Source organism: Carlito syrichta, unplaced genomic scaffold (assembly GCF_000164805.1).
Source record: "Carlito syrichta isolate Samal-C Ts95f unplaced genomic scaffold, Tarsius_syrichta-2.0.1 Scaffold302355, whole genome shotgun sequence".
Taxonomy (NCBI): Eukaryota; Metazoa; Chordata; class Mammalia; order Primates; family Tarsiidae; genus Carlito; species Carlito syrichta.
Genome location: NW_007246451.1, coordinates 172594 through 187639, shown reverse-complemented (window position 1 = coordinate 187639; position 15046 = coordinate 172594). Strand labels below are relative to the sequence as shown.

Below are 15046 nucleotides of genomic sequence, written 5' to 3'. Positions count from 1 at the left end.
GCAAAATAGTAAGAGCCATCTATGAGAAACTCACAGACACCGTACTCCTAAACAGACAAAAAATTGAAACCATTTCCCCTGAAAACCAGAACAAGACAAGGATGCCCACTCTCACCCCAGCTTTTCAACATAGTTTTGGAAGTTCTAGCTAGAGCAGTCAGACAAGAGATCAGCGGTATCCAAATTGGAAAAGAGGAAGTCAAGTTATCCCTCTTGGCAGATGACATGATTCTATACCTTGAAAACCCAAGAGAATCTGTCAGAAACCTCCTTGCACTGATAAAGGAATTTGGCAAAGTCTCAGGGTATAAAGTCAATGTGCAAAAGACAGTCGCTTTTCTTTCTTTCTTTTTTTTTTTGAGTTGGAGTCTCACTCGGTCACCCACACTGGAGTGCAGTGGCCGCTTCCGGCCACCACAGCCTCTCCTGCTGGGCTTTGGCGATCCTTCTGCCTCAGCCTTCCGAGTAGCCGGAATTACAGGCATGCGCTACCACACCCAGCTGATTTTTTTTTTTTTATTGTAGAGATGAGGTCTCGCTGCCCAGGTGGGTCTCGGACCCGCGGACTCAGGCAGTCTACTCACCTCAGCCTTCCGTAGGCGCGGGATTACAGGCTGAGCCACCGAGCCTGGCTGACAGTCGCTTTTCTATACACCAACAATAAACAAACAGAAGCCCAAATAAAAAGCACAATCCCATCCACAATAGCCAGGAGAAAAAAAAAAAAAAAAACCTTGGCATCTTCCTAACCAGAGACGTGAAAGACCTTTACAATGAAAACTACAAAACACTGCTCAGAGAAATCAAAGATGACACAAACAAATAGAAAAATATTCCATGCTCGTGGATTGGAAAAGTCAACATTTTTAAGATGTCCATCCTACCGAAAGCAATCTACAGATTTAACGCAATGCCCATTAAATTGTCAGCAGCATTCTTTTGAGACCTGAAAATGACAATACAGGAATTCATATGGAAACAAGCGACCACGAATCACCAAAACAATCCTCAGCAAAAAAAAAAAAAACAAAGCAGGAGGTATTACACTCCCAGACTATTATAAAGCTACAATTATCAAAACAGCCTAGTATTGGTATAATAACAGTCATATAGACCAATGGAACAGTATAGAGATTCCAGAAATAAACCTCAGTTTCTCAACCAACTCATCTTTGACAAAACTTCCATTACCAACCACTGGGGAGAGGAGAACCTACCTATTCAGTAAATGGTGCTAGGGAAACTGGCTGACTACATGCAAAAGATTAAAACAAGATCCCTACCTATCATCACACACAAAAGTCAGCTCTAAATGGATCAAAGACCAAAATGTAAAACCTCAAAATATAAGATCCTTAGAAAATGCAGGAGACACCCTTATGGAAATTGGAACTGGCAACCAAGTCCTGATCAAATCCCCAAGCGCCCATGCTGTAAGAGATAAGGTAGGCAATTGGGACCTCATCAAACTGACAAGCTTCTGCAAAACCAAAGAAACCATCAAGAGAGCAGGGAGAGAGCCCACAGACTGGGAAAAAATATTTGCCAACTCTGTGTCTGACAATGGCCTAACATCTAGGATCTTCAAGAAGGTCAAACGTGCTGAAAGGGAAAAAACAATCACATTACAAAGTGGGCAAAAGATATGAATAGACAGTTCTCAAAAGAAGACATGAGTAGCCAACAGATACATGAAAAAATGCCCAGCCTCACTAGTCATCAAAGAAATGCAAATTGAAACTACATTGAGATACCAAATAACTCCAGTCAGGATGGCTATCATCAATAACTCAAAAAACAACAGATGCTGGAGAGGATCCAGCGAAAAGGGAACACTTTTACACTGTTAGTGGGAGTGTAAACTAGTATAGCCTCTGTGGAAAACAGTGTGGCGATTCCTAAAAAAGATCTAAAAATCGACTTTCCATGTGATCCCACAATCCCCCTACTGGGAATTTACCTGGAAGAACTCAAGTCACTCTATAAAAAAGATACTTACACCCGTATGTTTACCACAGCATTGTTCACAATAGCAAGAACGTGGAAGCAACAATGCTGCCCATCAAAAGAGGACTGGATTTTAAAAATGTGGTATATATATACAATAGAATATTACACAGTCATAAAGAACAAAATGAACTTCATAGCAACCTGGATGGATTTAGAGTCTATAATACTGAGTAATCTTTCACAGAGACAAAGAACTGAGTATCACATGTTCTCACTCATAAGCAGATCTTGAACAATTATCATAATAGTATAAGAACAGGATTGGCAGTAATGAGAAACTGCTGGGAGGGGGTGGGGAAATGGGATTGGCAGAAGTGGGAATCTGCTTGGGTAAGAGGGGGCACACCTCATCAACAAGAGTACCTACATAATGAACATTTGTATACCTAACCCTCAATTATACCCTACATCATCTTTAAAAATAAAAGCATTAAATAGAAAAAAAATGTAGTTTATTTGTTGTTTTGGGTATTTTTGTGAGAGGGACGAGTGCTAGAGGCTTCTAGACAGCTGTCTTGCGGACATCACTCTGTTATAAGCCCTTTATAAATATAAACTCATGTAATTGTCACAGACAGTATAAGGTAGATACTATAATTGATCACATATTAATTTTTACACATGAAGGAACTGTTAGCACAGCATGCTTATATAACGTGTCAAAGTCATTCATCTAGCAAGTGGTGAAACCAGAATTTGAACCCAGGTTGTCTGGCTCTAGAGGACAAGATTTTGTCTGTTTTAATTACTTCTTTGATTCCTAGTGCCTACAACATTGCCTGGATACAACAGTTGTTTTTTTTTTTTGAGTCGGAGTCTCACTCTGTCACCCAGACTGGAGTGCAGTGGCCGCTCCTGGCCACCGCATCCTTGACCTGCTGGGCTCCGGCGATCCTTCCGCCTCAGCCTTCCAAGTAGCTGGAACTACAGGCGCGCACTACCACACCCGGCTGATTTTTGATTTATTGTAGAGATGAGGTCTCGCCAAGTTGCCCAGGCGGATCTTGAAGCCGCGGGTTCAGGCAATCCACTCACCTCAGCCTCCCAAAGACGCGGGATTACAGGCTGAGCCACCGAGCCCGGCTGGATACGATAGTTTTTAAGAAATATTTATAAAATTAGCCAGGCACGGTAGTGCGTGCCTGTAGTTCCAGCTATTTGGAAGGCTTAGGTGAAAAGATCACCGGAGCCCAGCAGGTCTAGGCTGCGGTGGCCGGGAGTGGCCACTGCACTCCAGTCTGGGTGACAGAGTGAGACGCCAACTCAAAAAAAAAAAAAATTTTTTTTTTATTTAATGGGTGAGTGAATAAATTCCTTTGCTATATTGCAGTTCTATCCTGAAATGGGATCCTAAGAATGGTCCTTATCAGCTCCTTTCTGGCTAAATGTGGTTGGAGTGTTATTTGCTGGTTAGTAGTGTTGCATTTCCATTAGCCTCCAGGCTCTTCTTTGACTGTAAGTGTAAAAGTGATGGCAGAGGTAAGGATGGACTTACATTGTCAACTCTGGCTTCCCAATGTGCTAGAGATAAAGTGCTTTGATTTTTACATTCTGTCCACCCATGCAAGGAGAGCTTGTTGAGAACTTAATGCTTCTTATTTCTTATCTAGTGTGTGAATTCTTTTTTCTTTTTTTTTGAGCTGGAGTCTCACTCTGTTGCTCAGACTGGAGTGCAGTGGCCGCTCCTGGCCACCCCAGCCTCGACCTGCTGGGCTCCGGCAATCCTTCAGCCTCAGCCTTTCAAGTAGCAGGAACTACAGGCATGTGCTACCACGCCCAGCTAATTTTTTGATTTATTGTAGAGATGAGGTCTTGTCAAGTTGCCCAGGCAGGTCTCAAACCCGTGGGCTCAGGCAGCCCACTCACCTCGGCCCCCCAAAGCGTGGGATTACAGGCTGAACCACCGAGCCTGGCCTAGTATGAATTTTTGATTTTCATGATTATTTTTTCTGAAAACTTCAACAGACATGTTGGTAATTTTATTGTCAGTGTTTTATTTGTAAGTAATTTGGGTTGTTTGACAAATAACTGTTTTTTTTTTTTTAAGTGTAATCATTGGAATCCAGAGAGGTTGTCTGATCAAAGGTGTCTATGACTATGATTTTACATTGTTAAGAGAGAAATGAGAGGAAACTTTTATTTGAATTTTCAGCTTTGAGATAGATAGATTGTTTAGAGGTTAGCTTCTGTTTCTTACAAGGATGGGATGGATGGTTCAAATTATATTGAAAGCGGTTATTTCCTCTTTATGTTTCCTGTTTAGCTGTTCTAAGTCTGCTTGAATTATACCTGGAATGTGACTAAGATGGGGACTTATGAAGACTGAAGTAGACCAAGAGATGCTAATCTTATAACTAATACATCACATTGTTTAATAGGTCACTTTTCTCAGTAATCTTGATTACTTATCACTATATATCTTGAAAATAATACTTTGGATCATTATTCTCATTACAATAGATAGTGCTATTCTGTGATAATGTCCTTTTTCTTTTTCTTTTTTTTTTTTGAGTTGGAGTCTCATTCGGTCGCCCAGACTGGAGTGCAGTGGCCGCTCCTGGCCCCCGCAGCCTCGACCTGCTGGGCTCCGGCGATCCTTCCGCCTCAGCCTTCCGAGTAGCCAGAACTACAGGCATGCGCTACCATGCCTGGCTGATTTTTTGATTTATTGTAGAGATGAGGTCTTGCTGCCCAGGCGGGTCTCGAACCCGTGGGCTCAGGCAATCCACTCACCTCAGCCTCCCAAAGGCGCGGGATTACAGGCTGAGCCACCGAGCCCAGCTAATGTCCTTTTTCTTATCTTTGTGTAACAAAATCTAGTTTTGCTGAGGCAAAAGGAGTTCTAAAGGAGAAAGTAGAACACTTTAGCAGTTAGAATAAATGATATTTAGTTGCCATTTTCATCATAGATTAAAATATATCCCCATACTTGGTAAATAAGAGTCTATCAGAGATACATTGTGGTGAGGGCAAGACATTTAGAAAATGCCACACAGAATATGTGCACCAGCTGTTTAAGCAAAAATGGTTAGCCCTAGCTCCTTGTCATAACTTGAGTCTCTTGAAATGATCATCAATTACCTAAATCCACAGAGTCTATTTCTAAATATTTAGACTAGTCTAGGAAAAGTAGAAGTTGAGCGTACCAGACCAGACAGTGACTTAGGAAGGTCAGGTGTTGAATCTTAGCACCTATTAACTTTAGGTGATCACAAATGTCTTTGGTAACCTTTATAATAGGTTGTGTTGATCTAGGTTTTAGATATTTAGGAGCTATGCTAAAGCCAATTGCAAAGCATTTTATACAACAGAGGACACTTTAAGTGCTTAAAGGCAAGTGCTTCCTTAGAAGACTTTAAAATTAGAGTCCTTGAGGTTGTAGTGAGGGCAAGCCATTTAGAAAATGCCACACAAAACGTGCACCAGCTGTGTAAGTGTAATGGCTAGTCACAGCCCTTAGTTGTAGCTTGAATCTTGAAATGATGACTGATTCTTTAAATCTACAGGGTCCTGTTTCTGAATATTTAGCCTAATGTACTATGCTATAGGGCATTTGGAGTGCTGTGAGCTATTACTTCCAAATTTAGATTTCAAATGAGAGAAGAATTCTAGGAGGAAAAGTAAGCTGTCATATTATACAAGGTTTAAATAAATAAAGATGTAAACCTAAAGTATATATACTGAGATGAAATTTCAGAAAATGGAAGCAAGTTTCGTGTCTCTAATGCTTTATTAGGTAACTCATCTAGAAAGATAAGCCACTAAATAACTAAGTCAGACTTTTAATTGAGTAATTGACATTGCCTTTTCTAACTTAGTTTTCTCTTACTGTGTATACATGTAATACTCAAAGCATTTACTTTTTTTTCTGAGTCAGAGTCTCACTCTGTTGCCCAGACTGGAGTGCAGTGGCACACTCACGGCCACCACAGCCTTGACTTGCTGAACTCAGGCGCTTCTTCCGCCTCAGCCTTCCAAGTAGCTGGAACCACAGACATGTGCCACCATGCCCAGCTAATTTTTTTGATTTATTGTAGAGACGAGGTCTCTCTAAGTTGCCCAAACAGGTTTTGAACCCCTGAGCTCAGGCAGTCCTCTTGCCTTCGCTCCTCTAAGTGCTGGGGTTACAGGTGTGAGCCACCACGCCCAGCAAAAAATATTTAAATTTATACACTATGCTTCAGTTGATAACACTAACATTACAATTTTATGATCACGTGTAAAATAATTGGAATAAGTCTTGTGGTCATTTTAGAGTTATCTCCAATGTTCCACTTCTGTGGTGATCCACATTTACAAAGACTTCCCCCACCCAAATAATTTAAGTAATAATGGGATACCTGAAATAACCTGCTTTCCATCTTGCTTGTTATTGATGTCACTTATTTGTCACTTAGCTTAACTACCCAGGATAACAAGTAGATGCCATTAGTAGAAATGATGCCAGGAACCACAGATTCTTCTTACTGCAGATTATAATTTTGGGGTAGAGAAAAAAATGTAAAAGGAACAGTTTAACTAAAGACCACATCTATACAGAGTATCATAATCAGAGTATTGAAATTATGAAGCACATGCACTTCAACTTTATGGCTTAATGACATGTGAACCGGTTGATTTTACTTGTGTAAGGAAAACATGGCTCTTTATCTTAGGGTGGTCTTTAGGGTAGAGAGTAGTAGGGGAGGAGTTGTGTACTTGTAAGGATAGTTTCTTTGTCTTGTGCTCACTTACTTGGTTTGTAGAGTTCATTCATACCTGTGGTATCCTGTCCCAGATTTCACAAAACTCATGTAATGAACTTGTGTAACTTAATAAAAAATAAATTCTTATAATAAACCTTACTCTGCTTAAATGTGCCTCTGCGTGACCTTTCTATTTTGGTTGGAATAGGTACATATGTCTATGTATAGTTGTAATCAAGATGCTAGGCAGTTTTATCTTTTGTCTTCTTTTTAGTGCTTTATTTAGTGCTGTGCTAGCTTCTTTTCATGTGTTATTCCATTTAATCCTCAAAACAATGATAAAACAGATACTATTACTGCTTCTGTTTTATAGAGGAGAAACTGAGCACAGAGAGTTTAAAATAAGGTCATGAAATAGCCAGGAAAAAGTAGAGATGGAGATTCAAATCCCGGTCTGTGTGATTCTAAAGCTCAACATCTTACCTACTAAGCTATACTGCCGCCTCCTTTGTGATGACTGACAAGCCAAATGTTAATGAAAATAATGTGTCTAAGTAATAGAAAATCTAACTTTTCAGCATTTACTGATAAATTTTTATATGACTGGAACCCATATAAAGAGTGCTCCAATTTCTTGCTTTACTTCTGTAGGAACTGAAAGATGTTGGCCATCGTGATCAGATGGCTGCAGCTAGAGGAATCCTGCAGAAAAATGTTCCAATCCTCTATACTGCATCCCAAGCATGCCTCCAGCACCCTGATGTTGCAGCCTATAAGGCCAACAGGGACCTGATATACAAGCAGCTGCAGCAGGCGGTTACAGGCATTTCCAATGCAGCCCAGGCCACTGCCTCAGACGATGCTTCCCAGCACCACGGTGGAGGAGGAGGAGGAGGAGAACTGGCATATGCGCTCAATAACTTTGATGTAAGTTGTGCTTTGGAGGAAACTTCAGGCTCTTGACTATCTTCCATAAGATAACAGGTTCCTGGGGAAATGTGATCAAGGCATCTGATTATAGCTCAATTTCCACTTAGATTTGCAATCTAAGTTGAAAGAATATATGAATCATCAATTTACTTGGTCTTCTTCTTTCCTTCTTTCCTTCCTTCCTCCCTCCCTCCCTCTCTCCCTCCCTCCCTCCCTCCCTCTCTTCCTCCCTTCTGGATTCTTTTATGCACTTGTTTCCTATGAGGTCATTCTTTGTCGTTGAGATCCCCCTTTCCCGTTTTTTGTTTTGAAGTAAAGGTTTCACTCTGTTGCCCAGCCTGGAATGCGGTGGCATGATCATAGCTCACCCAAACTTCTGCCTTCTGGGCTCAGGCGATCCTTTCACCTCAGCCTCTTGAGTAGCTGGGACTACAGATGTGTGCCATCATGCCTGACTAATCTTTTGATTTTTTTTCTTTTTAATAGAGACAAGGTCTTGTTATCTTGCCCAGTCTGATCTCAAACTCCTAGGCTCAAACAATCCTCTAACTTTGACATCCCAAAGTGCTGGGGATTTCAGGCATGAACCACTGCGCCTGGCTGAGGTCATTCTTTTTTTTTTTTTTGAGTTGGAGTTTTATTTTGTAGTCTAGGCTGGCATGCTCACGGTCACTGCAGCCTCGACCTACTAGGCTCAGGTGATCCTTCTGTCTCAGCCTTCCAAGTAGCTGGAATTCTAGGCATGCACTACCATGCCTGGTTAATGTTTTTTATTTATTGTAGATAAAGTTGCCCAGGCTGGTCTTGAACCCATGGACTCAGGCACTCCTCTCGCCTCGACCTCCCAAAGTGTTGGGATTACAGGTTTGAGCCACTGCGCCTGGCCTGAGGTCGTTCTTTATTGAGGATATAAATTTGGTCCATTTCAACCAAGATTTTGACTTTTTGGGAGATGTGAAGTTATGGGAGATACAGAAACAAAGTGCACATAGCATCTGTTCCCAGAGGCTCATTGTCTGTTTGGAGACAGAGAAACATCGTAAGTGACTGCATGCCATCATCATAATCTTACTTGTCTACTTAGACATTCTTCTTCTCAGTGACTCAATTGGAACTATGAACAAAAAATGTAATCTAGTGAAAACAAATTTGGGATTAAAATATTTTCTTAGAACCATGTGTGTTGATTGATGCCTGTAATTCCAGAACTTTGGGAAGCTGAGGTGGGAGGATCACTTGAGTCTAGTTTAGGGTTACAGTGAGCCATGATTGCACCACTGCACTCTAGCCTGAGCGATAGAGTGAAATCCTGTCTCTAAAAAAGTTTTTTAAAAGTTCTTAGCATAATGTTACACAATTACCTTTAATAGATTATGCTCTAGATTACCGTCTTGTGTACACAACTCTAGTGTTAATTTTTTTGGTGGGATTTGTGTTTTTAATTCCTACCCACAATGCTTCATGGCTTCCAGTAGATGGCAGCAGTTTAAGATTTTTTTTTTTTAAAGGGTTTTTGTTTTTTAAAACCAACTGCTAGGGCATTTTTTAATTTTAATGTAGATAAGGGAAATTTTGTTCCAGGAGGAACAAAAAACATCCTTTCTTAAGTAGGAGTGCTTTGAACTATAGACTCAATACAATGGAGTGGTTTTTTTTTTTGAGTTGGAGTCTCACTCTGTCACCCAGACCTGCTAGTCTCCGGCAATCCTTCCGCCTCAGCCTTCCAAGTAGCTGGAACTACAGGCGCACGTTACCATGCCCGGCTAATTTTTTGACTTATTGTAGAGATGAGGTCTTGCCAAGTTGCCCGGGCGGGTGTCGAACCCACGGGCTCAGGCAATCCACTCACCTCAGCCTCCCAAAGCACAGGATTACAGGCTGAGCCACCGAGCCCGGCTGCATTTTGTTTTTAAGTGTTTCCTTGCCTTTACCTTTTCTTAGTTTCATCTCTTTACTTTGAGTTAGGTAACCGATCCTTGCCAAAATGTATGGCTGATTTAAAGCAGAAAAGGCATAAGTCTAAAGACTATGGTGTTAGAACTGAGTTTTTACCCTGAAGCCTTAAATATTACTTTGAAACACAAACTCTTATAATGCATATTACAATTTACTGACACTGTTGTTTTATTCCTCCTCATATTTGGCAGTATTAGGTATTTATTTATTTATTTATTTATTTTTTTGAGTTGGAGTCTCAATCTGTCGCCCAGACTGGAGTGCAGTGGCCGCTCCCGGCCACCGCAGCCTCTACCTGCTGGGCTCCGGCGATCCTTCTGCCTCAGCCTTCCAAGAAGCCGGAATTACAGGCGCGTGCTACCACGCCCGGCTGATTTTTTGATTTACTGTAGAGATGAGGCCTCGCTGCCCAGGCGGGTCTCGAACCCGTGGGCTCAGGCAATCCACTCACCTCAGCCTCCCAAAGGCGCGAGATTACAGGCTGAGCCACCAAACCCGGCTGGTATTTATTTCTTTTAAGGCAGTAGAGTCACATTTTGCCCTAAGTTGAGTAATATCTACCAGAAGCCACTAAACTTTGGGCCACAGGTTTTTATTCATGAAATGAGTGGGTTGTACTAAATGATCTTTGGTCCATTGAGGCGCTGTGACTCTATTAAAATGCTGTGACTATTCATTTCTCATTTTTATTGGCCAGAAAACATTCTGTATTCAGTTTTGACCAGATAAATTCTCTAATAACCTAATCTGGTAAGAAAAATGATCAGCTGAATGCAAGGTAATAATGAACTGAAGGTATTGCTTGTTCAGTTTTAAAACAGGGTTCTTTGGAAGGGGAGGAAGAAATGTATACTTATTGGAATATGGCGAGCTTTTTGTAGACGAAATTTGCCATTTAGGTTGAAATCAATAAAGATACATTCTCTATAAGGAAAAATTAAGTCAAAATATTTGCACAGACATTTATCAGTGTGAGGATAAATTGTATCAAGTGGAGAAATTGGAGGGTGGCCCATAGCTGCTGTCTTAGGGTGCTGATGTTTGTTTGACCTTGTACCTATGCTTGCTTATGACCAGACCTCACACAGCACTGGGAAAGCTGGATTCAAGTGGAGTCAGGGGAGGGAAGAGGAGACAGAAAAAAAAATGTATTTTTATTGGGGCAGTTATAACCTCACAGAGGTAGAACTCCCTAAATCTTCCTTTTTAGGGAAGGTTGCTGTCATCTCTTATAGAATACTAGAGGTCTTCAAGGACAGAAGTTCTCTAATTTAGGTTTAACAGGATAAATTTGAGATTGATTTATTTATAAAACTTGATTAGGTGGGTTAAAGTGAGGAAAATAGTTGGAAATTAATTATAAGTGCATTTCTTTCTGAAACTTCTAGGTCAGAGGTCAATGTTATATTTTTATTTTTTAAATTTTGGGGGTGAAATGGTTCTGATATTACATAGTGGTTTTATATTCTGCATATTAAAGAAAGATCACTTCTTGTAATTCTCATTTGATAATTTGAATTGCTAGTACTATACAGGTTGACCATTAGATGTTTCATATAAATTATGTGAGCATAATATATTTTTGTTTGCATTTGTGGAATCCCACCATGTCCAGGCCCTGTTTGGCTGCATAGTATTGCTTCCAGCATCTTTTAAAAGTGATCAACAATAGACTAGCTAACTTATATGAAATGGCCGCTTATCTGCCAAGAAGTATAACTTTCTTCCAGATGTTAGAATTTTTGTGTTAAATATTGATGTTCCTGGCTGGGCTTGGTGGCTCAGCCTGTAACCCCAACACTTTGGGAGGCAGAGGTGAGTAGATTGCCTGAGTCTGTGGGTTTGAGACCAGCCTGGGCAACTTGGCAAGACCTCCTCTCAACAATAATTAAAAAATTAGCCAGGCGTGTTAGCCCGTGCCTGTCGTTCTGGCTACTTGGAAGACTGAGGCAGAAGGATCGCCGGAACCCAGCAGGTCGATGCTGGGATGGCTGTGAGCGTGCCACTGCACTCCAGCCTAGGTTATGGAGTGAGACTCCAACTAAAAAAAAAAAATTGATGTTCCTAATAACACTTTTCTTACCTTGAATAACGGAGGGAACAGAGATGAGTACTAACATTCAGGAACACTTCCTCTGCAGAAACAAATCATTGTGGACCCCTTAAGCTTCAGCGAGGAGCGCTTTAGGCCTTCCCTAGAGGAGCGCCTGGAAAGCATCATTAGTGGAGCCGCCCTGATGGCGGATTCGTCCTGCACACGTGATGACCGTCGTGAGCGCATTGTGGCAGAGTGCAACGCTGTCCGCCAGGCCCTGCAGGACCTGCTTTCAGAATACATGGGCAATGTAAGTTTCACAATTTTTCTTTGAAGTAAGATATTTATGTCAGAAGTGTTTTCCATAACATATTGAATCTGAGAGGATTTCGCTAATATTATCAAATACGTCCTTGACTACTTGATTTTTTGGGAGTTGGGTAAAATTTTTCAAGGAATGGATAGATGCCTAAGTGACCCTTTCTTCCCCAACTTTTTTATTTAAAAAAAATTTAAACTTAAAAAGTTTATACAATGAACACCTAAAAAATTACCTAGGTTCAACAATTAATGTGTAGAAATATGTGCTTAATGTGTATAAATGTATTCGTATGTATACACAAACACACCCTTTTTTCTCTGAAACATCAGGAAGTAAGTTGTAGATATTGTGATGCCTCATCTGTAATTATTTTAGCATGCCTATCGAAAAGGATAATGATTTTCTATACTACTAAAATTCTGTTATGCAACTAGGTGGCCATCTAATTTTGGCTACTAAAAGGGAATGTCGAAAACCTTATAGCTCTTCAATATTTAAAGTTTATGAAATCTTTTTTACAAACCATCCTGAATATTTTAAGAGTAGATAATTGCCAAATAGAGCGGTGTAAGGCAAACTGGATAATTTTTTGAATTTTTAAGATTTGTGTTTAAAAATCAGGGCTATGCCCAGGTATGGTGTCTCATGCCTGTAATCCTAGCACTTTGGGAAGCTGAGGCCAGAAATCTCCTGAGGTCAGGAGTTTGAGACCAACCTGGGCAACATAGCAAGACCTAGTCTCTTAAAAAAAAGAAGAAAAAAATAAAAACCAGGCCTATGAAATTTGACACACAACTCTTTTCTTTGCCACAGAAAAATACTGTAATTTTAAATTTCCTCTATTGTCATGTCTTTTTTTTTTCCTTCCCCTATACTTCCTCTTCCATACCAGTTGTTTCATACTAACTTTGAGTCACTGCCATTTATATCTTGTACCCAATCGTTTACTGTGGCAATGAAGAAATAAAATAAATAAAAATCATATAACATTATTTTAAAGGGAAAAGGGACAATACAAGTTAGTTTTCATCACTGGTGCTTTTTGCCTATTTGACACTTGTTAAAAAAAGATTTTGGTTCCTATTTGTTCATTTGCCATATAACTGGTCTGTTCGTAGGGTGAAGATGAAGGCTTTCCTGGTTTATCTTGTTTCTACCATATTGTTAAATTAGTCAAGCACATTGAATTTTTTTAAGCCATTGTCATGTTTTGATTATAGGCGGTCTACCTCGAAAAAATGAAATTAGAGGTTTAGTTAAATCAAATGAAAAAAGCAGTGAAATCACAGTAAAGATGTGAGACACATTTAAAAATCCATATCTAAGTGTGAACATTAGAAAATATTTTAAAAATTGGTAAGTTGAGGAATGGGTCACAATGTTACAATCTTAAACAGGAAAACAGAGACTCATGGTATATATGTAGATCAATCATCTGTTATCATGTGTCGTTCTGGAAGTGGCATAAAAGTGTCCAATGCAGTTGTGATTGGGAGCCACTTTGAAAACAGACTTTGATGGGGAAGAGGATGTGAAAAATCTATTCTGATTATTCTTGAGCTTCTAACTGTTAGTCTGTAAGATATCCCTTGAGTCTTGGGGTTGGTCAGATTCTCTCGGGGCAGTTGCCCCTGGTCATGAGTAACCTTCTGGTTTCTCCCTAGAGTGCCATGCAAATAGTACTGTATTAATGCCATGGATGTAAGAAAAGATGGGAAACACTCATTTATACTGAAGACATAGGAACCATCATAGCACTGAGTGAAAATTGGAACAATGCTTGATGTTAGGTTGAAAACTAAGTATTATGGTAGGGATCTTAAAAGAAATTTTCTTGAGATTTGCAAGTGTGTTTTAGGAGATGGTCTCTGGGTATGTTTCTCCTAAAGGTAAACATCTTTAGTTTTCTTTTATTTACTTAAGTAAGTGAATAGTCTCAGTCCTGCCAAAAAGTGGTGGAGTGAAGATAGTGGAGGGGGGCAATTGAATACACATGAAAAAAGCTTAAAATGGTAAAGGGGTCTGGAAGAAGCAGAAGCAACTGGGGATAGATTTTTGCTTTTTTATGAAGCATTTAGAAACATTTAGAACCTCTATGAGGATCAGAACATAACTGGTAATGTCTGCCTGTCACTCAGTTTATGTTGAGTATGTGTCACATGCAAAGCAGTGTTTGGGTACCATGCAAGAGGAGGAATGAGACTCTTATTCCTTCCTTCTGGAACTGACAGGGTCCCTACAGGGCATTTAATGGGAGTGTCATCTTAGGTTTAACTAAAAATGCCATGGAAATTGCAAAGATGATGAGATTATTTCTAGTTGGAATATCTGAAAGACTTTCTAGAAGGTTTACTTTATTTTCATTTGGTTGGGTTCTGCCTTGATTTAAAAAAATTGTTCACTTTAAGTTTTGATTATTTCTATTGAAAAATATTAGACAGATAATTATGGTTATGTGGAGAATTGAAATGACCTGCATTAATTAAAACTAACATAACTACGTGAAACTTTGTAGACAGAGTGGTAAAGTCTAGAAGTGCTCATGTATTTTCACTTTATCCATTTCCTGGATTCTCACATTAATGTTCTTATTTTTATTTACACATATTTTTAAATTCGTGTCATAATATCTTGAGTTTTCATGCTTCATCCTGTGTTGCCAGTTAGCAGGTTTCACTTTTTTTTCCTCTAAGGAAGTGATTCTAAATTTTGGATGCACATTAGAGTTCTTGGGCAACTTAAAAATCCTGATGTCCAGATTGTACAGGCCAATTAAGTCAGGTTCTCTGGGTCAAGATTAAGGCGTCAGTATTTTTAAAAGCTTCCTGGGAGTAGACTAGGTGGCTCATGCCTATAATCCTAGCACTTTGGAAGGCTGATGTGGGAGGATTGCTTTGAGCCCAGGTTTGAGAATAGCCTGGATGACATAGCGAGACCTTGTATCAACAAAAAAACATAAAAATTATCTAGGCATGTTGGTGCATGCTTGTAGTCCTAACCTCTAGGCAGGCTGAGGCAGAAGGATTGCCTGAGCCCAGGTGTTGAGGCTGTGGTGAGCTGAGCTGTGATTATGCTGTTGCATGCATTGTAAGGTGGAAAAACTTTTTT

The 15046-nt window shown here is 39.9% G+C and overlaps 1 protein-coding gene across 3 annotated transcripts in view; it reads left to right on the top strand.

Moving 5' to 3' along the window:
* CTNNA1 (catenin alpha 1) overlaps nt 1-15046 on the top strand; it is a 153814-nt gene that overhangs the window by 47386 nt on the left and 91382 nt on the right. For all 3 annotated transcript variants that reach the window (XM_008056431.2, XM_021711541.1, XM_021711542.1), the window contains 2 exons: nt 7347-7622; nt 11723-11926. In XM_008056431.2, coding sequence (XP_008054622.2) covers nt 7347-7622; nt 11723-11926 — 480 coding nt within the window. The remainder of the gene's footprint in view (nt 1-7346; nt 7623-11722; nt 11927-15046) is intronic.